The 26670-nt window shown below is 37.0% G+C and overlaps 1 protein-coding gene across 1 annotated transcript in view; it reads left to right on the top strand.

The window, feature by feature from the left end:
- LOC148830782 (metabotropic glutamate receptor 4-like) overlaps nucleotides 1–26670 on the top strand; it is a 330655-nt gene that overhangs the window by 287288 nt on the left and 16697 nt on the right. Inside the window, exons 7-8 of the mRNA XM_088921144.1 lie at nucleotides 2998–3134; nucleotides 7717–8652. Of these exons, the coding sequence (XP_088777270.1) occupies nucleotides 2998–3134; nucleotides 7717–8652 (1073 nt within the window). The remainder of the gene's footprint in view (nucleotides 1–2997; nucleotides 3135–7716; nucleotides 8653–26670) is intronic.

The following is a 26670-nucleotide window of genomic DNA, read 5'->3' as shown; positions in this document are numbered from 1 at the left end:
TGCTTAATGTTGTATTCTTGTTTTCAATTTAAGGAATTTGGATAATGAAATGGTCTAGACATTTTTTATTCAGTAAAATTTAAAAACACAAAACAGTATGTGCAGTGGTGGTTCAGATTCTGCAGCATGTGCCTATCATTTCATTTCAGATTACAGTAACATTTCCTGATTTACTGTAGGTACACCCTATTGGTATTTGTAAAAGTATAAGGCACTCGTGAGAATAAAGTACAGTACCACATCTTCAGTACCACACCACACCACACCACAGTACCACACTACAGTACCACATCTTCAAAATATAGTTTTTACCGTTGTTATGATGACAGACAATGTACAGTAGAGAAGCAATTAAAAATTTAACAAAAGCCTTGGGTATACATGTATGTGAAATTTAGAACTAAAATCACAGGCAGTCATACAAAGTACGAGTTAGACCTCGTGTAGAATAAAATGTACAGCTCTGATTGCCACACTGTAAAAAGAACATCACAGCCCAACAAAGAGTTTAAAGCAGGGCAACAAGTGATTCCATGTTTGAGGGGAATTTCTTACACTTTCTTGTTTAAGGGGCTGGATGTTATTACTCTTGAACACAGGGATTGCAAGGGAACTAAATATTAGTACCCCAAATTGTGAAAGATATTGACAAAGTCAATTCAATTGATTATTTTATACTTACTAACAAAGCAAGAATGTGAGAGCACAACTGAAAGTGATGATGAAGTGTATTTAGGATTGAAAACAGGAGGCTTATTTACACAGATGGTGGTGGGTGTCTGGAACAAGCAGCCCAGCCATGTTGTTAAAGCTGTTAGCCCAAGAAATGGTTTGATAACATCATTGGATCAGTAAGAGACCAAAAGTGCATGATTGCCCAAATAAGCTCCTGTCTGTTGTTACCTTGTTTTATTTTTATTCACACAGTTAATATCACGTGTTGAGAAAATCCAGTCAGCTTCAATCAGGCTGCACACAAAAAGTAAAACAGACTAGAACTGAAAAGAAATTAAATTTGTGCCTTGCGTTTCTCTTGGAGAACAAAAATGTGCACAATTTCTTGAGCTTATCATGATTAGAACCAACTCTAATGCCTCTGATCACAGTAGGAAATACCTTGAAATGTTCTAAAATAATTATCCTTAAGTGTATCTCAAAAACAGATTACAAATGCACTTAAAAAAATAAGGTTTTCATGATAGATATTACAGTGTGGGCTGTTAAGATTTATAAATTATAATGTGTAATGTGTTATAAAAACTCTACATTCTGACAGTAATGCTAAAAGTCATTTGTCTTGCTTTGGAAACAATTAAAAAGCATTTCCCTTTAGAAAATGGTTAATATTATTGGTTAATATCTTTGCAGAAATCTCTGCAGCAAAAGCAGCTTGCACAAGACGTCTGAGCCTCTGTTTGGAAGCATGTCTTCTGGCACTTTGAAGTGAGCCTAGTCTCAGCTGTTGCATATGGAGCTGAAGCCATGTTGCTTTAAAGTGAACCACAGCTTTTTCAGGGCAGTGGTGCTTCGCGGATGAGAGGAGATGCATACAGTACATCCTCTTTGTTCTTGCTCCCATCAACCATTGTGTTATTTAGATGAATGGCTTCCTGCCAGCTGCTGTATCCCCTTCCTCCTGATGTCTATACAAACACTCACTGGACACTAGTATGGAATGAAGCCAGCCAGCAATAGAGGATAGAGGCGTATGTCTTTAATTATGCACTTCATTCCTGTTATCTGGCTGTTCAAAAAAGGACTTTGGGGACAACCTGTATTAAAACAACGAGCAGAACTAAAGACTGTGAAATTAATTTAGAACAACACCAGACAGCGCTCGCTTTGTGAAGGAACACATCCCACACGGCTGTCAACATCCATTTTCTCCTCTCATTAACAGCTTAGTAACAACCTAATGTTTTAGCCAAAGCTGTAAACAACTGTTATTCATATGGGATGACAGAAAAAAAAAGCCAAAGACTGCTTGGACGATAGCTTCAAGAAAAATCAAATAAATCTAGAGATATGGAAAATGAGAAACCCAAGCTGAAGTTTAAGGTGTTATTGCTCTGCAGTGATTGTTTTTTGTGTAAACATCTGCATTTCGTAAGCTTGCAATAATCTTTTTCATTTGGTCATGTTCTGAATACAGTGTATCTCTGTGCTTTGTCAGAGATCATGTGGATCTTACCAGTGTGCTGACTCACAGGAAGATTAGCATTGTGGGACAAAATGAAAACCTGGATCTTGGACCAGGTGTTTACTGGTTTTGTGCTTGGTATTCCTTTGGTAAGCCTGAACGTAGATTCCAAGGCAGCAAGAGTTTCAGGCTTTCCTCCTGTAAGAAGTACGATAAAACCTTCAATGTTTTTTTTCAGTAAGCTTAAACTTTGTTTTAGTGACTTTGATTCATCACACCACACAAACTTTACTAAGCATTTTTGTGTGTATTTATGAGTGTGTTTATTCCACTTGAAATGGAACATTTTTATTTTTGTTTGTTGGCCTTACACTTTATATACATTGTGTAACTGAAGAAACATTTTAACAAGACAAGACCTTGGTTCCTACGAATGTGTTAGTGTAAAATAATGGCGGTGGACTTGTGCAGTTTAGTTAGTATACAAATGCAGAGTGAGCAAGGTTACACTTCATAGCTGCAATTCGTTAAAGATAGGCAATATTTTAATTTAGATGATGTGCACATTGGTAGCACTTGTGAAATTAATTTTCCCTACTGAATGCTGTTCATTGTAATGCATAATGCATTGGCCTTGAAAGAAACCCATGTCTGAATAATGCTCCTATCTATTTTTATAGATCATAAACATACCTCCTGTATGATGCCCTACTGCATAGACGATAGCCTTAATTCAGATATTCAGCAAAGGTGAACAAATGTACAAGGTTTTCATTAGAATAAGGTTCCGTCTAGAAGCTGTGGAAAAGCACGCCCAGCTTGCTACAGCAATGATATTCTTTTTTTCCTGTTTTTAGGCATAGCTGGGAATCCAGTGTTATTCAATGAAAATGGGGATGCCCCAGGACGTTATGACATCTACCAGTACCAGATCAAGAACAACACTCCAGAGTACAAGGTTATTGGCCAATGGACCAACCAACTGCACTTAAATGTAAGGTTTTCTGTACTTAAAACAAATCTGTTCTTTAAGACTCCTCTGTGCACCTCTGTGGTGTAGCATGTTGCACTGAGCTAGTTCATTTCTGACATGTTTGGAAAGTATTAATTTCAGTCACCTTTAAGGTGTCTTTTCAGAAGCTATTTTGGTGGAATAGTTACTTGTAAAACCCTATTTAATCAATCAATCTGCCACTCTGGTCCTTAAAGACCAATAGATTATTAGAATATGTATACTGTATACTACAAATATACTACAATATTGTATAGTATATTGTAGTACTGTATATGCTTTTTTAAGTCAACAGCAGATTTAGATTAGGGATAAGAATTAAATGGATCCAATTAAGTGTATCACTGTATGAAATCTGCAGACCTTTCTATGCCTCAGTTGTAAGTAGAGGCAATAAAAAAGCACACCTACTAAAAGATAAAATAAATTAACAGCAAAAGTCAGCTTATACAAAATGCACTTTTTTCCTATTTCCTTATGGAATGTTTTTTTTTGGTGGGAGAAGGTAATTTCAACAGTAATGTTAATATTTATTTGTTTTTGTATTTTATAGGCTTTTTACCATCAACACCATAAAACCTCTTCTATACTAAAGCTGGATTTGCCCCTAAATTACAATTTCAATAACACTCCCACCTCCTCCACACACCATAATACACCAGCTGTGAAAGCTTTCTGTGTGCAGGTTGTCTAATTTGGAAAGCAGTCTGATTTTCTGCTCCTCTACCACTTACTCTTCTTTTTAGAAGGTAGAGAGCTGAATAAACTGTACGATTCTTAGTGAGAATACAGCACATTTCACAAAGCCTAACAGAACACTTTTGTGTGTGTAGAGACAACTTGATTAACCCATGGGCACGGCTAATACAGCTGTTGTCAATTATGGAATGAGCAGATTCTAGAGCTCTGCCATGCTGCAGGTAACACTTGGACATTGGTCCCATAGTTAACCTTAGTTACTGACCTGATTAGTGTTAACTGAAAGAGACAAAGCTAAGAAATATCTTGGTAAAGCAGGAGGGGTTGGAGCTGCAATTTTAGATGCCTTTGTATTTAGCATTTCCTGGACCTGTGGATGGAACTCCAGTAAATGAACAAGTTGCCAAGTCTGGCAGCCTTTATGCATGTGGTATTTAAACTCCAACAAATCATTACCCAGCTTGGTGTCCCCTTATATTGTAGCATGAGCTTATTGAGAATTTGAACACACTGGTTTGTCAAGAAGGAAGTTTTAGTGCTTTTTATGATTACAAGGAGGTCCAATTCCAAAATGAACTGGTAAACTCAGAGCGGGGGAAAAAAATGCAGGACTGAGTATTTTTATTTAGTTGTTGGGGGATCTCAGCCATGAACACTATACTACTCACTGAAGTTAGCCAGCCCCTTTGCATCCCATGTTACCAAGGCAACTTGTTGTTCCACCAGTGGTCACTCTCAACTGTCCTCTGGAACAGACACCCATCTCAGTGCAGTGTGTCTCCCTGTCAAATACCCAGTAGGGAAACAGCAACTACCACAATTTATTCATATACCGTACTGTATATTCATTTGAATATTCAGTATATACTGTATTTTTTGGAGATACTGTGCTACATGGTAAAGTGTATAGTTCACATTAAATTCACTAAGTTTAAAGTGGCACCAAAACACAAATTTATTATATTGTAATAATTGGTAAAAGTTGCATCTGGGTAGTAAAAAGGCCCATCTGAATGAGAATTAAGTTTGGTAAAATTCTGCTTTGGAAGTATGTTCACTTTATACAGCAAAGCATATTTCTTAAGATCAGTGCTTTAATCCATTCTACTATTTAATTTAATTTTGCAGAACGAGAAGGGTATTAAGAAAAATGCTTTAACTTCTTTCTCAGAAAAAAATGAGCCTGAAGACAACTACACAGTACAGTACACACTCATCAGGTTAGCAGGTTAGTCATCACACTACTATCAGGGAACACAAATAGGATTAGCAAAATTACTTCTTTGATGTCTTATTCTGGATAAGATTTTTTTTTTACATATCTACCCTAGGACTTTGCACTTTATATAGCAGATTAAAGTAAAAGGTATTTCATTTTAATTATAAAACAAATTCCATTTAATTGACACTTGTTTACAAATGATTTAACTAGCAATATTTTTCACTAATAAATTACTTCTCGAATTTCTTTTGTTTGTTCTGTGACTTTTATGATGGAGTCTTTGAATTTGTTTTTAATCCCCTAAAAGTTAATTGAATTGTTCCCTCATGCATATGTAATATTCCCTTAATTTGCAACTCTTCAAACATGATTACAGTGCTACCCAAACATTTGGATGTTTCTTAATGATGCTGGTGCTACTGTACTTGTTCATGCTTTTTTAAAACAAAGCTTTCCAAAATTGATAAAAATGATTTAGTACTTATTCAGCTCATAGTTAAATATGTAAACTAATGCATATGTAAAAACAGCCATTTTAGCTTTATAATAATGAATTGTAGCAGTTCAAACAAAATCCAAAAATTCAAATTGAGCTTTCTTGGCAAAGTCTCAACTCTGATAAAATAATTTGTCTATGGTGGTAAACGTAAACAGCATTTTTGCTGTTAAATGTATTAGCCATGACCATAAAAAAGCAGTAATTGCTATACAAATAAATAAGAACAAATTTGGAACGGTTCATGGTTGACAAACTTTTTATTTTAGTTCACTTTATGTCTAAATAGATTAATATTCTATAATTGGAAAACATTTAGCATTTTAAATCTTACTGAACATTTGAAAATCGTATGGATTTCAGAGGATAAATGTCTTTCTTACTTTATCCAAATTATTATAATAATGATTAAAATAGGAAATCATGAAGTAAAAAATGTGACTGACATCAATAACAGTTTCATAATTTACTTAGTGTGCAATTTCATAATTTATTAGTGACACTCTCCTAATAAGGTCTATTAGCATAAATGTCATCTTTAGATTCGAAGATACAGTAATACAGTACACATGTAGGAATGACCATAGTAACTAGCTTACACCACCATATTCAGTTAGTATACAGTAAATAATTTATTTAGTGCTTCTTTGTTATATATATAAATTTGGAGAAAATGCTTAAGTGTGCTGCTTAAAATAAAGTCTTGAAAAACAGAAAAAAGGCCACTGTGACTAACATTGTATTGCTCCAGACCCTCAGATGTGGCTTTAGATATTATTATAGTGAGCAACAAATTATATACAGTATAATAGACAGTAATACATTATACTGTACATTTCTGTAATTCAGATCGTGCATCCATCTATTTTAACCGCTTCATCCAATTAGGGTCACAGGGGAACCAGTAGACAAAAGGAGGAAGGCACAGTACACCCTGGACTGGACACCAGTCCACCATAGGACAGACACAGACACACACACACTCATCACCAGGTCCAATTTTTCCCAGAAGCAATTTAAACCTACTAATGTGTTATTGGAATGTGGGAAGAAACTGGAGCACCTAGAAGAAACCATGAACACATGGAGAGCAAACTGTACCCCACAGATAGCACTTCTGGTCCAGGGCTGAACTCAGGGCCCCAGCACTGTGAGGCAGCAATGCTAGACACTCCGCCACTATGTGGCCCCTAATACATCTCAGCTTTACATCCATTTATCCTTTGGGTCATTGCATTGTGGAATACTAAAGGATGTTTTCTTAGGATAATATATTGAAAACTTGAAAATGTCATGTTGCTATGGTTGCTTCCAATAGCAAGATTTGTTTGGTCCCTGTTGGCTTCACACACTGCTCAAATAAAAATAGTCTGCACTGCTACCTGCTATCTGCTATCTGCTATCTGCCACTGCACTGCTATCTGTGTCATCACTCCACTGAGGCGCAGATCATGCTGCCCACTGCTGAGAGTTTCGGTATAACCCAGAGACATTTCAGAGCGCTTTCTTTATTTGCTGATGTATTTTCTTTTTACTTTTGCTGATTGATTTTTTAATTGTCAGCAAAGATCATTTTACATGACACATTTTGTAGGTGGTTCATATTATTTGACAATAATAGTAGTATTAATATTCTTTAAAATTGTATTGTATCTTATCATTAAAAAATAATATTTAAAAACTATAGCTGCTGACTGGCCTTTGGTATGTTGACATCCACTTAAGTGCTACAGTATGAATTAAGTAAAGCTACTAAAGTGTGTTTACTTTTGTTCATTACTTAATTATGAATAGTTATTTATTAATTATTTATTGTTTGTGTCACATTGAAAACCTCCATTGTTTCAAATTCTCTCTCTTGTAACAAAGAAAATTGATTGGGGGAGTGTGATGACATGAAAGAATACAGTAATCACAATTTCTTATAAAATAATTTCTTCCAGTTTCTAGCAAAGCCCTCAGATGTGTGCTTACTGCAGATAGTTCTATTTTTGCTTAGGCCTTTTGTCCCTAATTACGTTATGGATTCATTAGGAATATTCTAGCACAAAAGAGTTTTAACAAATATAATCGCACTAATATCTTTTAATCTAGAGATGTCTTGTTTATGATGTTAAAAACCAGCTCCTCTCTGTTCTAACCCACAGATTGATGTAATGCAATGGCCTGGGGGTATGCGACAGGTGCCAACCTCTATCTGCAGCCAGCCGTGTCGCCCCGGGGAGCGGAAGAAGACAGTGAAGGGCATCCCGTGCTGCTGGCACTGTGAACGCTGTGATGGGTATCAGTACCAAGCAGATCCGTACACCTGTAAAATGTGCCGCTTTGATCTGCGTCCAAATGAGAATCATACAGGCTGCCGACCGATCCCCATCGTCAAGCTGGAGTGGAGTTCTCCTTGGGCTGTGATCCCAGTTTTCATTGCCATTCTGGGAATCCTGGCCACGCTGTTCGTGGTGGTGACTTTTATCCGCTACAATGATACCCCCATTGTCAAGGCCTCAGGGCGCGAACTCAGCTATGTGCTGTTGACAGGCATTTTTCTGTGCTACGCCACCACGTTCCTCATGATCTCCACCCCTGAAGCAAGCATATGCTCCCTGCGGCGGATCTTTCTGGGCCTTGGCATGAGTATCAGCTATGCTGCTTTGCTTACCAAGACCAATCGCATCTACCGCATCTTCGAGCAGGGAAAGAAGTCTGTTAATCCACTTCGGTTCATCAGCCCTGCCTCCCAGCTCGTTATCACCTTCAGCCTCATCTCTGTGCAGCTACTGGGGGTCTGCATCTGGTTTGGGGTGGACCCATCCCAAGCCATCATTGACTATGAGGACCAGAGAACAGCAAACCCCGAATTTGCCCGTGGGGTGCTGAAGTGCGACATCTCCGATCTCTCCCTAATCTGTCTTCTGGGATACAGCATGCTCTTGATGGTCACATGCACTGTCTACGCCATCAAAACCCGAGGAGTACCCGAGACCTTTAATGAGGCCAAGCCAATTGGCTTCACCATGTACACCACCTGTATTGTTTGGCTCGCTTTCATCCCCATCTTCTTTGGGACCTCGCAGTCCACAGAAAAGGTAAGGGAAAATCTAGAGAAAATAGGAGTCTAGAGAGTTCCTCACATCTAATAGTAGCCACTTGCCTTTGGACTTTTTATGCAAATGTAATGTGTTAGTGAAAGATGTACTACCTTCCAACTCTCAAAAGCATGTAAAGTCCCTGTGGCAAAGGGCCCGTCTTTTGTCATAGTGAGTGCTTGTCTGACATGCATCTTAGACAGTGGTTCAAATCCAGATCACATTTATACTGCACAAGAATAACTAAATTAAAATGTTTATCCACTTGCCTTTAATATTATCGGCAGTGGACTTGTTCAAGTGGGTTCTGAAAAAAGTTGATGATACATCTTTATCTTTTGTTCCTGTATGTCCATTGCAGGCACAGGCTATAACAGTTATACAGTATGACAAAACAGAGATTCTTGATGTCTTGATTTTTAATCAGCAAACTTCAAAATTCTGTAACTTTTCTTGCATACAAAGTCTTTTTTGAGTCTTTTTTAACTTAGATATCATTAATCATGACCCTTTTTCCTTTACAAAGGAAATTATTGTAAAGATAAGCAATTCATGATTAACTGAGAATCCTTTTAACTGATTCTTAAGGGTCTGATTAAACTCTACTGCTGATTAAAGGGATTCATGAGTAGGTTTTGTTTCAATTCCAATTTGTATCTCAGTATGTAAAAGAGAAAGCCTTACCACTCAATTCTGGTTTTGTTCTGTTGTTGTAGCAAATCCATTCATTTTGTTCATGGTCTTATCAGTGATTCGTTATGAAAGATCTTCTGTTTGATCTTCTGCTCCAGGAATTTGAGTCACTTGTTTAGTTTTATTTGGTTTGCTTGCTCGTTGTCTTTAATGGTAACTGCCGATATCCTTTTAATTTTGCACCTCAACAAATATTCAGATCATCAAATAATTCACAAGTAACAAAAGAGAATCTAAATTGTGTTTTCCCCTAATAAGACGAATCAATGCATAAGTGACAATCCACTGTAAACATCTGGCTGGTTGTGTCGCTTTCCTTGGCTTAATGCCTTAATGATTTTAAGTTGTTTTATGGAAAAAGGTGAAGGGACATTCTGGTTTTAGATGGGTATTAGATATAATAATAATAATAATAATAATAATAATAATAATAATAATAATAGCTATCTGCTTGTCTTTCCCGTGTTTGCGTGAGATTCCTCCCAAAGTCTAAAGACATACTATACTAGCAGTATGTCTTAATTGGCTTCTGGGAAAACTGGCATTGGTATGATTGCGTTTGTGTCTATTTTGCCAATTTGTAATTGACTGGAGTCCCATCCATGGTTTAACCCTCCTTGTACCCGGTTCTTCCCAGTATAGGCCATGGGCAACCATTAACCAGAATTTGTCACAAATTGGATAAGCAGATATTGAAAGTGATAACTACAGTATGAATAACAATACAGATTGGTCACATGTGTATAGTGCTTTACATCCCAGATGATAGCATTGTGCTTTACATATGGCAGGAGATCTACTTTATCCACCACCAAATGAAAATCAATTATTGAAAATTCATATTTTCGCAACAGGTCTTGTAGTGTTTACTTTCACTATTACAGCATTCAGGAGAGTGACAGTGATACAGTGAATAGCTACAGTAGGTACGCACCATACTAATATACAGTGTGAGCTTTAATTTGAAGTCATCAAGAGCAATTCTTTTAAACAAGAAGTTTTCTTTTTGCTTGTATGATCCATTTACAGTTTTCTATGCAATGTACAATTCCATTACCTGCCCATTTAGCTAACTGTTACTGTTAGTTATAGACTTTATCCTCTAAGAAAACATTGGGTTTTCACATCCAAATGTCTATAATGAAGAAGCAGTTTTATTATTAAAAACTGTTAATTGGGTACACAGTATATATAATCACTAGCTTCTTAACTTGAATGTGAGCTAGTAGAGTGTACACGTTAAGTGCTGTTCTGCTTCCTTCATTTTTAAGGAGCTTTAAACTTTTAAAGGGAATGTGGAACTATCCCACACACTGAAACCTGTCCCACATGGTTAAGTTTAAGCATTAGCTCTAGTCTCAGCCTCAGTGCACTTCTGTGCAGGCTGCTATATAGTATGAGTAGTTCAGATGATTGTTCTGAGCCAAAGTAATTGTCTGGGGAGAAAAATGCTTCCAGGTTGCAATCTTTCACCTTTATGTTCTGTCAGTCATCACTTTTCCAGACACTATTTTCTAATTAAAACCATTAACCATTTTTTCTGTAGTTAGGAAGCACCTAAATGCCACTTCAGCGGTTAGTGTTATTTTTGAATCACTGCTATTATTGCTATTAGTATATACAGTAAATAAAGTGCAATATTTTATCATTATTTTAATATTGTTAAAGTAGACATAAAAGCAGTATGTACAGTACAACGAAAAAATATAAAGTGCCAAGTTCTGATTACAAATATTTACTTTTCATCATTCGCTTTCAATTCAAAGTATTTATCATTTGCAGTTAAACAAATTGGGATATTTTTAGAAGGGTGAATACTTTTATAGTATATGGTTATAAGTACCATCCTACATAGGATTGGAGCCCACAGCTCTCTAATCCACTTCTCTACCACTGTCTAAGAATACTTGTTATGAAAACATAATCAAATCAGTAGCCATAATCAAACCAGCCTAAAAAAACTCAGATTTTAGATTTCTAATTAGCATAGTAATTGATAGAAAATCTAGATCTATCAGTCCTCTGCTCATTCCTCAGCACAGTATTAAGTGGGTGAAATAAAAACATTATGACAAAATTAAAAGAAATATTCTATTAAGTTGAATTTTGAATTCAAGGTAAATTCTGAAAAGAAAATATTATAATTTAACATTATAATATTAAAAGACAGTTATTCTGTCTTTAATAGACCATTTTCAGTTTAGCCGAATCCTGCTTTGACTTGCATTCCAGTATGAGAGGAAAGAGGGGAATGTACAGTATATCTTTCCTCTGAAAAGGGCACCTGCCCTCCCATCTACTGTTTTGCAGGGCTCCTTAGAAGGATTGGTGACTTGAAGTCACAAATGCCGGACGAATCATCGAAATTGCATATTGCAATGCAAACTGAAGATATTTTTAACAGATTCAAAGAGTACACTGCAGGCATCACTAGTTCATGTGTATCCCACTTCTTGGAGAACTCTAGGCACAGTTGGAGAGATCCAAGCTCAATCTAGTGATATGTTGAAAATTTAGCTAATCACAGGGATTCACCTGTGCTCTAAGTGAGAGCAGTAACTTCACTGGTTACCTTTCTTGAGTATTTGCAATGATGACTCATTACTGTACATCATTGTACTACACTAATTACATACTGTACAGTACATTCATCCATTATCTAACCTCTTCATCCAATGTAGGAGAGAAAGTGTAATGGTTCTTTGGCTTTGGGAGTGGGTTGCCACTCCTGCCCTGCCAGTTTATCCTCACTGTTTGGGCGCAAACCCGGGTCTCTGGCATCACGCAACAGGGAACTTGTCGGCTGAGCTAAAGGAGACCTCCTTCAGCCTGGGCCGCTGAGATCCCCGTTATACACAGGGGTATACAGTATTCATTTTACAAGCAGTGGCCACAAGGCAGGATACACGCTGGACAGGAAGCCATCACAGGGCATGCACAGATAAACAGACATGCACGCATTCATACTAGGAGCAGTTTTCCAAGAGGACAATTAACCTACCAGTGTGTTTTTGGACTGTGAGAAGGAAACAGAGCACCAGGCTAAAACCCATGCAAACACAGGGAGAACATAAACAATACATGAAGATAACACCCCACACCTGAACCCAGGGCCCCAGAGCTGCAAAACAGCAATGCTAACCACTGCACCACTGTGCCACCCACGTTAATTGCATGTTTTATTCAACTCAATGCCCTACTGAGCCTGAATGAAAAGCGATGTTTAAAACAGCCTTCATAAAATTCACATACTGTACATGCTGGCAGGCAAGCTGTTGAAATGATTCTACCCCCTTCCTGATTCTTAGAAGGAGACAATGACTGCAAAAATACTTGTATAGCTAAAGGCATTTCAGTTTGAATATGAAATAAACTTAGGTTTCATTACAGTGCACATTATTTGTCTATGCTTTTCATATTTCTACTGTGCATTTATATTACTCTTAAAAGTTCAATTCTTGTTCCCATGCACAAACAGTAAATAAACATAGGTATTGACTGAAAGAACTGCATTGGTGTTTTAAAACAGTATTGCAAGGAGCCTGTTAGACAATGAGTATTCTAATAGTGAAATGTAAAACATTTAAGAGCTTTTTTAATGGGGGTTAACACTGCTGTCCATATGGGTCCTAATTCCCCACTATAGTAACGGGGACACTATACTGTAGTGGGCACTGTCTTTCATATGAGACGTAAAACCAAGGTCCTGACTCTCAGTGATCATTAAAGTTATCAGGGCATTTCCTGATAAGAGCAGGGAGTTATCCCAATGTCTGGGCCAAATTTACCCCCTCTGCCTTTATTGTGGCCTCTAAAATTGTCCCCATGTATGATTGGTTTGCCCTTGCCCTGCGATGGACTGGCGCCCCATCCAGGGTGTACCCTGCCTTGTACTCGTTGCTTGTCAGGTACTGTAGGCTCCGACTTCCAGCAACACTGTATGGTACTGTATAATGTGACTTGGCAAATGGCATCACATTTTCTCTATGCTTTCTTGTTTTCTCACTCATTTTAATAGATCTTAATATATGTTCTTTCATGATTACACCTCCTTACTTCATTAGTATGGTTGAATTGACCAGGACATTTGAGGAATTGATTACAACTGTCTTTTTATACCCCTTGTACTGGGAAGAATATCTATTGTCATTACAGAGAAGTTCATTTTGGTGGGATGTTAATAATTCTGCAATATCTAATTTTATAATTGCTGCATATCCCTTTTTTTAAAAAAAAGACACAGATTTAATCCTTTTGCGATCTACAGTATCCCCTTTGATTTGCTCTGACACCAAATTGTAATTTCGATCCTTATTCGTTTACACAACATCTACAAAAAACAATATCTGAAGGAGTTTTGCAGCTGAAGTTGTCAGATACTTACTGCAGGGTGCTCTGAGTTCACACTGGTGGCAAAACAACTGGAATAATGTGAGGTTGAGTTCTGGTTTGCTGTTGTTTTGCACATTTTTGAGAAATTTTCAAATGTTAAATAAATGGTTCACACACAAACAGCTGACAAACAATGTTCCCCGCTTTCCTGTCAGAGATGCATTTGCATCTGGGTAACTCACAAGTGAACCATTCTAATGCCTCCAAGTATCAGTGCAACAAGCACATGTCTTCATGCACTCTCAGATGCACTCAATTAAGGGTGCTTGTTTCTGTTGCTGTGCATCAGCGCTTTCTGTCTGTTCATACACTGACACCAATCTATAGCAGACATTTTTTTTTCGCAGGAGCACCTGCGGTGTGGGAGTTTAGCTTGTATTATAGAGATGTAAGTCATGCACTTGGATATGTCTTAAACTAAAAAAGAATTTTGTAGCCTCTCAAAAGACATGTGAAAAGAAAATTCACGATGCAGAGTGAAGCAAGCAAACGTGGGTTCCAGAACAACTCTTTGGAATCTACTGAAAGATAAAAGTGAATAGCAGTGATCCTTCTAGAAGATATCCGGAAGTTCAACATTTTACCTTTTAAGATGAATTATACATAACAGCAATTACTTACAGGGTTTTAGCAATAGTAGTAGCTACAGTATAATACATACCTGTCCTCCAAAAAGCATTAAGAGGACAGGACTGGATTTGACATTGTCTCCAGGAGCTGAGGATGCAATCTACTGTACTGTAGGTTTATCTATTAATGCCCTCCAACACATCTCCCTCTGGGTTTTCTTTTTATTTCTTCTTCATAACAGACTTGCAGTTGCTGTAGGCCTTACTTATGCTCTCTTTATAGTATGTTAAATTAAAATTCTTCTGAAAGTCATTCAGTGTACAGTACATAAGAAAAATAGGAATACAGAACTGGTAATGAGTGAGAATAGAAAGTGTAAAAAGGAAATGCCTTTTGAGTAAGGATATCACAACATGTGATATAGCTGTGGTCTAGCAGCAGGGAGGTCCGTTAATTGGCTTTTGATACAGTGCGTCCACACCCAAGGGTATTTCATTACTCTTGCACACCTAAGAAATCGAGGTGTCTGCTGAAAGCATGAGACATGAATTGTTTATCTTATGGACAGGTTTCTTACAGTGCCTCTGCATTCTCTGCAGTGCGATTTAAGAGTGGGACATTTTTCTGTGTTTCTTTGTCTTTACATTTAAACTGAAGCATTGTTTTTTATCTGCTTTGCACATCATAATTTATCAGTTTATCACCATCTTACTTGCTGTTGCCAAGAGCAACTCATCTACATAGGAATAAAGGACACCTAATGGGCTAATACAGGAAGGCAGATTCTCTGAAAAAATGTGTTTAAAGAGTCTTTCTTTTGCATATTTTTGCTCTGTTTCTGATTCAGTTCGTTACATAAAGACACTCATGCTTAAAATTCAAGCAAAACACTACACTCACTCATAAAGGACCATTGTACCTCTAAATAATAAGTACAGTACACATTTATATAGTGTATCCAGTATGAAGAGAATTCCAGGTGCAGGTGTAAGGGGTGTTCAGTTCTGTGTTTCACTTTTCAAATCTTTTCTGCATGAATAGCTACATTGCGAAACATGAGAAAATCAAAGGCTCATTCCACATGCTCATTAAAATGACATTACATTTCAGGACAGCTCTTAGAGCACATACATTTTCTGTCATCACCAAAGATAACTGTACAAATAACAATAACGGGTTTTTTTATTAGGTGCACATTACACAATTTGTGTTAGTTCTATATACATAGCATATAGTATAAGCTCTACACACATGATATACAGCATAGCAAATTTTCAAGGTTTTATCAGAAATAGTCATGTTACAGTATATGTATTGTAAATAGCACAATATATTACAGCATATATAATATATAACATGTATAATATGCCCCTAAAATAAAGTGCTGAAACAAAAAGAAGAGCAATGTTCTTATATACTGTATATAACAAAATGCTATTCAACAGTAAGGTTTTATCATATCCAGGGTCCTGATTACCTAGAGCAGAGAAGTCCTCTGCTGAAACCCCTATAGTGGGTTTCATCTAAGGGCTGTGTCACTGACTGACAGTGATCAGGACCCCTTAATTGCTAAGAACATAAGAATATAAGACCAGTTACAGGCAAGCGATGATCAATCGGTCCTTCTAGCCTGTTTGACAGCTAATAGTTTATTGATCCAAGGTTTTCATCATGCCATTTTTTAAACAAAGTACTGGTTTCAATTAGATGTCTGGGTAGCTTGTTCCATACTCCTACAACTCTTTAGGTACAGAAGTGCCTGCTATTCTCAATGTTGACATTTGCTGCCTGAGGAATGTTACAGTAGCTGCTTATTCTTTAGTGAATAACTGAATGAAAAACTTTCTTAGTACATTTTAGATCAAATACCTGTGTGTTTCCTTTCATTATCTAGAAGTTTACCACTGTCATCACAGATTTTAATTAATCATTTTACTATATCGTGAAGCTCTCTCTGTCACATACAGAAAATGTTTCCTTGGCTTGCTGTGTAAGAACACACTCTTTTTGCTGGATCTTATGAGCTTATAGAACTCCTTCAATTAAACATTCTTGTGCTGAAATGAGCAGAGAGCTTGATTAGAGGTAGTACAGGAGCTTTATCAACTACTGTTGAATCCTTTTTTTTGAAATACCTCAAGCAATTTCATTGACTGTATAGTATTGTACAATGAAGTTCTCAGAAATTTTTGAATCTGTGTCTAGGTTTCTTTTACCTTCTAAAATAACCAAATGTTTGGAGCAACGTACAGTACATGTTTATGTGTCCAATGCTGAGATTATAAAATGAGCCACGGCACTGCAGGTAAATGTGCAAGAGCGTGTTTCATGACCTTTTCTGTCGAATGCTCATTGAAGAATTATGAAAATAACAAGAGAATCTCAAAATGAAGGCTTATTGTTTTTAAAGATCAATGTCTTCACATAATTCTGGATTTTGAACAAAACTGTCAAGCAAAAAAAAAAATCACATCAGAATTTTGCTTGAATTTGTTAGAATGCTCCATTCCTCAGGTCATGTTTCTTTTTTTTTCCCTGTATCTTCTGAAACTCTTTCAGGGATGTTGATGATTGTGTGGCTTTCTGACTCTGTGGGAAATTTAGAATCCCTTAGGCTTTGCAGCCTAGTTGTCCGGAGTTCTGTTCGATGGAGGTATGGAATTCTTAATTGACCTACACTGCAAATAAAAAACGCTGAGCAGAACATGAAGCTGGCAAGTAGCGATAGTGTGTCATTAATTGCGCCATTGTCTCTGACAAAAGAAAACATGGTGGGGGACTGACTGTTCTGCATGTTCAGATAAAAGGGAGCACAAACTGGCAGGCGGCTGTGGTGTTTGGTGGAGTGAGTTTCAAATACATAATGATTTTTTTTCTTCTTTTTCCTGAAGCTTAGGGACACACTTGTGTGGGCGTGCTCTCTAGCGCATGCCTCCTTTCATTGCTGTCAAAAAACACGACAACGCCATAAAGGCAGCAAGGACCAAACACAATGCCTTTTCCAATGCTTCTATCTCTCCCCTTTAAAGTTGTGAGAGAAAGAGAATAAGAGGTTTAGCGTCAGCCCTTCATGGTTGCGTTAATCCAAATGCATTCAGAGTTAGAAAGAACAGGATAGCAAAGCAACAAAGTGCTCATTGAGGCAATTTTTCCCCTCTGTCAATAATAAAATCCATAAAAGAAACGTCTTTGAAGGGCTAAAGATAAGATTTGTGTTTCTTTTTGATCAGTCATTAGCAGTTGTTAAATTAGCTTGCGGCCCCTATTAGAAAAATATAAAACACAGCAGAAGCATTCAATTGTCTGGCTGGATTTGAGTCAGAATAGATAACTAGTTCTTTTTAATATTTCATGGATTTGGGAGAAAAAAAAAAGTGAGAACAGCTGAATTCCGTGTGTGAAATTATTTGTACTCATTTTCCAATGATAGCTGTCTGTTTATGATACCTAACAGATTGTACTGTATGCATTTAACACTTGTGCCCAGTCTGGTTCACGTATTCTAACTTGTGGGTAACAGTCTCAAATGTTTTACTAAAAAGATGAAAATGCACAGTAAGAATATATATGACTTTATTGTCCATCCAAAAGAGTGGGCATAACAAAACACGTACAATAACACTCAAAGTAAAAGAAATACATTAAAAACAAACGATAGCCCTAGCCATGCAACAACAGATATACTGTACACACATCTGGACCAGCCTACTGTATATTAAACTATCCTTACTCTAACCCGATAGCTTTATACAGCAAACAGTCACTTAACTCTGTTTAATATACTGATTGCAAAGGTAACAAAAGATTTCGTGTCTACATATTACTTGGTCATAGGCATTCTTAAACGCCTCTCTGAAGTATCAGTTATGCAATATAACATAGCTCTTTCAGATTTTAATTATTTAATTAGTATCAACTATTTTACTACACCATAATATCAAAAGTAAGGATGCTTTCTACTTACATTCTAGCAACATTTCTAAAACATTTTGACTCACCCCAAATCATTTCAACTTACTGACCAAAATATACGTACTGTAGACTAGCTTTCTTTAAAAAAGCAATTGATCTTCTCAGAGTTTAAATGTTCATGTACGGTAAAAACAAGGAAAAGAGACTCAACATTACAGCGGTGTCACACCTGAAGAAGGCTCCACGACTGAAACGTGTCTATTTTCTTCTCTTTTCAGCATGGAACAAACCTTTACTTGATCCTCTGCAGCCTACGCATGCTGCCGCAGCTACCTACTTAAACTTCTTCAAACCACCTTTCTAATCTGTTTAAAGTAATTCTTTACCCCTTCTCTATCATCCCTAGCAAACAATCGTACTAGGGCCATACAGTATCACCTGTGTACTTTTCAACAGAAGTTCCCAGCATTTTCATTTTATTCCTATAAATGGAAAATAGTAGACAGTAAATAGTATATTGGTAATTAGATATCGGTAATATAGATATATAGTTCAGGTGGGTAGCTGCATCAGCATGCGTAGGCTGCAAAGGAACAAATAATAGGTTTATTCCATGCTGAAAAGAGAAGAAAGATAAAACACAACGTTTCGGCCGTGGAGCCTTCTTCTGTATGAGTCTATGAAGGACGGCACGGTGGTGCAAGATTAGCTTTGCTGCCTCACAGTGCTCTCTGTATGGGGTTTGTATGTCCTCCCCATGTTCACATGGGTTTCCTCTAGGAGCTCAGGTTTCCTCCCACCACCCAAAAAGATAATGGGAGGTTAATTGGCTTCTGGGAAAATTGGCCCTGGTGTGAGATTGTGCGTTATCTGTGTTTGTGTGTCTGCCCTGTGATGGACTGATGTCCCATCCAGGTTGTATCCTGACTTGCTCACATTGCATGCAGAGATAGGCTCCGGCTACACCGTGACCCTAAAGTGGTTAGAAAATGGATGGATGGATACATCTGTAGGATTGAATGAAGGCCAATTATAATGGAAAATTTGAGAAATAAGCCTATTAGTAGTTAGGGTAATTTTAGGATCATCCATTAAAATAAAGGCACTCTCCCAGTGCAGCTAACACACGGCCAGCTTGAACGTGAGGCAGACATCCTAATATTTTGGCCAGTGAGTATAGATTGTGTGGGACTGAAGACAGAAAACCTGAAGAAGGCAGACATTTTTTTTCTTTTATTGTTAAATAGTACATTTTTTTCCAGCTGGTCAAAACTAATTCAACATTCTGAATATGCCACTTGGCTGTTTTGTTTCAATGCTCGACAGATTTCAGACAGGAACATTGAAAGAGATAATAGACACACAGACCGATGTGGAGAAATGACAGCTACTCAGTTACAAACATGAAGATATTTGTTTCTTTTTTTGAGCAGGTGCTCCATATAGAAACTCATTGTTTTCTAACACAAGTAAAATTCTGCGCAGCAAACTTATGGAGTATTTTAGATTGAGAACAGCCCAGAATATTATATGATTTATTTGTATTTTGACTATAAAGTATATGAGTCTGATAATAAACATAGTGTCAAATGTACTTTCATTACTTTGTGCTGTGCTGATTTCTGCAGCTCTTGTGACACATTACATGAATAAGGTCTGTAATATATTTTTGTCCTGGTATAGTCAGTTAGTGTGCCTTTTGTTTTGTTTTTTTTAAGTGTATTTTCTGTTTGCTTGTTTATTTTATTCCATAGACATTTTAGCAAATAAGCCTCAGCTAAGATTGTGTGTTGAACTGCTTAGATACATGTTTTTGGAATTTCAATTTCTTGAATATAATACTCTCAGTTACGTTTTTGGACCATTTTGAGATCTTCTAGCTGGTGAAGAATGTGACAGAAGTAAATGCTTCACTGTCTGTAGTCTGTGACATGATGTGGGAATTTATACAGTTTCCATCTAACTGCGTAAACCTTTTGCAACTGTTTGAACTCATGAACTGGAGATGGATTTTTAGCCTTCAATGAACACAGTCTGTGATTAAATCCCATAAGAATGAAGAAATTTTCACAAAGGAGAGGGTCATTTAAAGGGGAACTGCAACACTATTTTCATATTTCAGGGTTAGAAAGGATCACCATTGATGAGTGAACCCGAGACAAACCTCAATAAAAGTCAAATGTACACAGTAGCTTGTAAATCATCTGATTCACATAAAAGACAAAACTTCCAGGTATGTGAAGGGCCATATTCTCAGATTCATAACAAGGCAACAAAGCGTCCAGTGACATGTGCGGCTCTATGACATTGTAAACAATCTCTTTTAATGCAATAGAAATATTGGTTTTAATTTCGAGAGTTTTGCCAACAAATATTCTTTACTTGTTAACTCTGCATGCAGATCACATTAGAACTTTTGTACAGTTAAATGTCTGCTCACATTGTGTGCTTATTTGCTCGGACATCACATTACAGTACATTAGTCATAATGGAGATCAGTGAGCAGAAAGGGCTGTAATCTCATTGCAATTTGTGGGAATTCAAATGTGAGTTTGCGACAACTTGGTGACTTCCAGCACTTTTACAAAGTTCACAATTTTGTGTTTAATTCAAAATGTGTTACTTTTTTCTATAATGTAGATGATTTTATTTTATTATCGAGATTAAATAACCAGTCTGAGAAATTGGGATTGCTGTTCCACTTCAAGATCATCTACTTTTACTTTACATAAAAAGGCTTATTGATCCCAGGATTTCAAACTGTAGTTTCTTAAGGGATCTGACATAGTGCCTAAATTAAAGAATCTTCTTCAAAAACATAATTGAGAAGCTTTTTCCAGGCATTTTTTTGTTTGTAAAGCAGCAGCTTCTGTACTCTTACATGCACTTCCTCTGAAAATCTACAGACACTCGTTAGTATGATTTTAGAGAACAAACTATCATTAAGATGCTAACCACACGTGATGTTTCTATCTTAATCATAGCAACTGTTTTAGGTCAGCCTTCTATAAAAATAATGAGTAAAGGTTAATTCCATGCCGGAAGAAAGAAACACAATGTTTCAGCTATGGAGCACTCATGATACATGCAAAGTGAGTAAATCTGTGCAGTCGAAATGTGTTTTTTTCTTCTTTCTTTTTTCTCTTATCCTGGAATTAGCCTCCATTTATTCCTTTACAGCTCATGCACTGATGCAGCTCCTCACTAGAACTTCCCTTGTAAAACTATACAGCAGTAATCACACAATCAAGGGTGTCCACACAGGGCGGCCAATGTGGAGATAATATGCTGAGGTTTTAAACAAGAGGTGTGAAGTCTTGTGTGTCTTGTCATACATCGTATATATTTTTTTTATTTTAAACCACAGTGAATGGTATGGAGGGTGCACAGAATATATTGTCTAACAGATTTAATTTCAAAGTTTCCTTTAAGGAAACCATTAATATCATATTGAAATGTCTAGTGACTTCATAGGCTGCTGTTTCAAAACAGTTTAGGTTTGAGAGGTTATTAAGAACACATTTGTGAATTGCATCACAATGTATTTTAAAATAATAATTTTGTGTAGAAAATAACCTGGTGGGGTTGCCTTTTATGTTGCAAAGCAAATGCATTTTTGACCTACATGAACATTGGCTGTTCCTAAATGATGCTTTTGCAACTGCTAATATATCAATCAAAACATCTTTTTGCTTTGTAGCAAAAATACAGTAAGAGCTAAATCACTGCAAAGTAAAGGTTGAACGCTTTGTTTTTCTGATTTGTTCTGATATTTCAGTACCATATCAATCTGAATTATTTCCCTGGTATCCTCTGTACTGACTAAAGTTTTTAAGGGCACTTTTAGTTAATTTCTCATTACATGGATGGACTGATACATAAATAAGTTGATATTGATATACTGGTGAAATTGTCTTCCAGACCCATACTTTTACATTGAGAGGAATTAAACTGAAATTTAAATAAGGAATGACTAATACTGTATACCGCATATTTGTTAACAGTTTAAGAAAGACTAAACTGAAAGGGAATAATAAGTTCATGACTTTGGCATTTCATGACGCACAGGAAAAATTGCTAAATGCAGGGGACTGGTAACACTGGAATTCTTATATCTGTAAATTCTCAAATAATGAAACTCGGGCAAATGTGTCAGAATGATAGCACAGCTAATCTTATTATTGTATTAACACTTTTTTAGGATAGCAGGCTTTGAAGCACAGATTCAGATTATCTCTCCCTGCTCATCAGTCTTACATTATGTCTCAGTAAAGTCTTGACAAATGTAATAATACCTTTGGCAGGATCTCATTAGTCCTTTGGCTGGAGATTGACAGGTATGTAATTAGACATGGATGGTTTGAAAAGGCAGGGGGAAGGAAGAAGCTTCAGGAGATGACACAGGGTGGCATATGCAGTAGCTGCTCACTGACATTCTGACATAATCCCCCCCCCAACCCCAATATTCTGATACACCTCTGCGTACAGCAAGAGTTGAGCTGCATGAATAGAGGACAAGGTGGTGGTGGTGTCGTAAAATACATTCAAAAGTAAATAACAACTCTCCTGCAGCTGCAACACATAGAGGACGTGATGTGACAGCTGTGTGATGGAAACTGAGAGAGGTTAAGCGAAGAATTCTATTTTTGAAGAGGAAAAAATTGCATAAGAAAGGGTGCTTGACTCATCAAATCTGGAAAAGAATGGACCGATGATGCTTGTTTTTCGCAACTAACCAGTCTCAGAAGCTTATCCAACCATTTCCTGAAGAATCCCGGGAGCTGGCTGAGACCACACAGTTTTGTGACTGTTTCTTACTGACTCCAGTCAGTTCTGATTTGTCAGTTCAAACAAATCCACATTTTTGCTCCCTGGAGTACTGCATGAAGGGCAATTGCTAAGTGAAACCTGAAGAAAAATTAAATATAACAGATTGATCTGCAATTGAACATCTGTCCTTTTCATTGACAGTTCTGTCAGAAGCTGAAGAGGAAAAGTTGTCTGCTAGTCTCTCTATAAGCATGTGTGATGAGAGTGATACACAGGAACTACACAGGACTGCTATTCTTTGCAGTCTTTTAATCATTTACTAAGTTTTATTGTCTTTTTACCTGAAAATAGTGGCTTGCTTTATCCCCAGTGAGGGGTGACAGTGGCCCCAACTGGAGGATATTAAGTTACTGAGGTTTTGTTCATGAGTGAGGTTGGCCAGTGGATTGGTACAGTGGCTGCAGTAATGAGGAGGCTGTACCAAACCATGTTGGTGAAGCCTGAGCTGAGTTTCTGGACAAAGCTCTTGGTTTTCTGGTCAATCTAAATCCCTATCCTCACTTTTTCTTTGGGTAGTAACAGAAAGAATGTGATCAGGGTACAAGTGGTGATAAAAGGTTTCTCCTTGAAGCATCTGGAGTCACTCTCCACGACAGGGTGAGGAGCTCTGCAGCCCAGGAGGACCTTGGGATAGAGTCACTGCTCCTCTGGATTGAGAGAGGCCACATGAGGTGGCTTAGATATCTGGTGAGGATGCCCCCCTTGGCACCTGCCATTGGAAGTGTACCGGGCTTGGCCTACTGGAAAGAGAACCAGCACACACTGGAAGGATTATATTTCTCAGATTGCCTAGGAAGTGCCCCAGGAGTAGATGAAGACTGGAAAGGAGAGTCTGGTCTGCCCTGTTCAGCCTGTTACCATCATAACCCTCACCAGAAGTAAGAAGTTAGAAAGTGGATGGATGGATTGTCTTTTTCACAGAAACTGGAACTACAATACAATGTGAAGCTAAAGGACATCTATCTGTCTTAAGATGGAAGCTTGTATGTACAGTATTGATTTATGTATCTAATCTAGCCATGCACCATGCACTTTGAATTTATTTTCAGAATCCTGACAGTAAGTCTTTTGGACATTTGAAGGACTTCACTAGTAGATCAATATAAAAACTATTGCTGGGAACACAGTTTTGTTTTCTAGTTAGCTTGTAGAATATTTCTTTTTCACAAAGATGGCCAGGAATGTACAATAACTCCTTGGCACGCTAGAAAAAGGCTAATATAGATTGTTATTGCCATCACGTATGTCCTGAAAAGAAATAGAGGTGTTGGTTTTCTCCAGTTATTTAGCCTTTCTAATACTGTATGGATATGCAGACTCAAACCATTCTGCAGCACGAAAAGACAAGGAAACTGATTGAGGCAACAAAGGCTGACAGTAGAGAAAGACAGGTAAATAAGCTTCAATATTAAAATCCCTCTTGAGTCTTTTCTGATGCCTGTTTTTCAGTCCATGCTTTTATCAGGGCACAGGTTCAACGCCCAGTCATAATAACTTATCTGTCATCCTGTCTCTGGAAAAGTGTGATGAATGTTAATACAGCCTTTATATATCATTTAGTCACAGTGTGTTTTACTACAGAGAGATCTATAAAATGTGACCACACTGTAACCAAGTAAATCTGACATTTGATAACCTGGAGACTTGATTTAAATCGAGTGCCTTTATTACTCTGTGAGATGAGGAGGGGGATTAATAAAATTGTTCTTGCTAGCAAGTCAGACCTGCTCCTCTTTCCACCCAATTCAGAATTCTTAAGCTTTCCATAGTATGACAATTATAACCCTCTGAACACCAAACCCTGTCTTTTAATAGGGCAGTAGAGAGTTTCTTAGCCTCCAAGAAACTACCGTATGTATCTACAGTATGCTTTTTATGTTATTTCATTTGTTTCAACATGTTTGGTCTTTGTTAGCTTATTTTATGAGGTTTAAATGAAAAGGTACAGTATGATCTCAGAGTAGTGTGAAATCACAAGATTAATACCCTCATTGTTTTCACTATGTTTTGTGGTATGTTTTTCAACAGGGTGCTTTTCTGCTACCATTTAAACTATTTTAAAATCTCTGTAACCATTAAACCAAACTATATCATTACATCCTTAAATGTCTGTGCTTTTGGTATTCTATAACCTTTTTATTTCCATTTGTTTTTCTCAAAGCTTGTAAAACTGCAAAAGCTCTAACATCATTAATCTTTATCATCTTGTAAATTTAAATGGTCTTTTCTCTCAGTATGCCAAACTCTTTACTGTTAAGCTTAGGTGAAATTCCATGTTTAATTAAATCCTTAAGTGTAGGTACTGTATGTTGTAAGTTTCCTTTAACCACGTATTGTCACCACTATTATACTTACCTTTACTACCTTGTCTTTGGATTGTTGGAGGATTGTGTAGAACCAAAAAAGAAACCCATGTGAACATGGGGAGAACATGTGGAGAAATTAAACTACAGATAGCACCCCGGGGCCCCAGCACTGCAAGGTAGCAATGCTAACCACCGTGCCATACATTTTAAATAAAATATTAGGTTTAAATTAAACATAAATACATTATTTTGGACTGGTAGGTAATACAAGGCCATGGCTCCGCCCAATCTGGATACAAAAAAATGGATGGATGCATCATTTTGTAATTTCACAACACGGGACACCATTGGAACAAAGAACTGTATCTAGGTTTTAAAATGATGACACAATTGTATTCCAGAATTCAGTAAGACAGGCAAACTTTACAGAACATATGGTGATGGACTGGTAAATGTTAGATTTAAAATTTATTTATGTAGTGTTCAGTTTTCTACTGAGAGTATATTTTATGAAATATAACATCTTTGTGTGTGAAAACACACTGATACATTGATGCTACTCATGCAATGAAAGCAAAACACAAGGACTAGTAAGTTAGTTTGGTTGGATTTTTTTAATCCATTGAGTACTGTTGTGTTGTTTCTCATTTGTTTTGAACCAAAGGAAAAATTGAAGACTATACTGTTATTTATCAGCTGACGTTAGGCACTGGTTTTAGAAATGATTTAAGCATCTGACACTGTTTTGAACAAGTGTGTCATCAAAGGACAAGAATGTTTTGATTCTGGTTACTGTATGTTGAGGGTTTTGAAAAACGTTTTATCCCTAAAAGAAAACAAGCATTTACTACTGTAAAGGAACAAGTAATAGGTTTATTCCATGCTGAAAAAAAGAAGAAAGAGAACACAACGTTTCGGCCGTGGAGCCTGTAATACCTCCAAACTGTTGTATTTTATAGTGCAATACTAAATCAGAACCAAGACCTCTCAGAAAAACTAATAATCCATCTACCATCAAGTCCATGTAGGGATCATTGGAAATCAGAACTCACTTGAATAGTGAATGGACTTCTAACAATGTTGCAGGAAAGATTTTTCTGCTGTATTAGTGCAACTTAATAATAGTTCTACAACTAGGGCTTCCAGTGCTGGGAAATGTTACCACAATGAGGGTTGATTGAAAACCATATTTGTGCATTATACTGGATGTGTCTCCCACTAGAACCATTAGAGAGAGCCTGCAACATGAGAACTGACATAGGGTCTGACCCTCCTGAATGAGGCCAAGATGAGCTACTCAGCGACACAAAATAAT

This window comes from Atractosteus spatula, chromosome 7 (assembly GCF_055471065.1).
Source record: "Atractosteus spatula isolate fAtrSpa1 chromosome 7, fAtrSpa1.hap1, whole genome shotgun sequence".
NCBI lineage: Eukaryota > Metazoa > Chordata > Actinopteri > Semionotiformes > Lepisosteidae > Atractosteus > Atractosteus spatula.
This window is presented reverse-complemented; position numbering and strand designations above follow the sequence as displayed.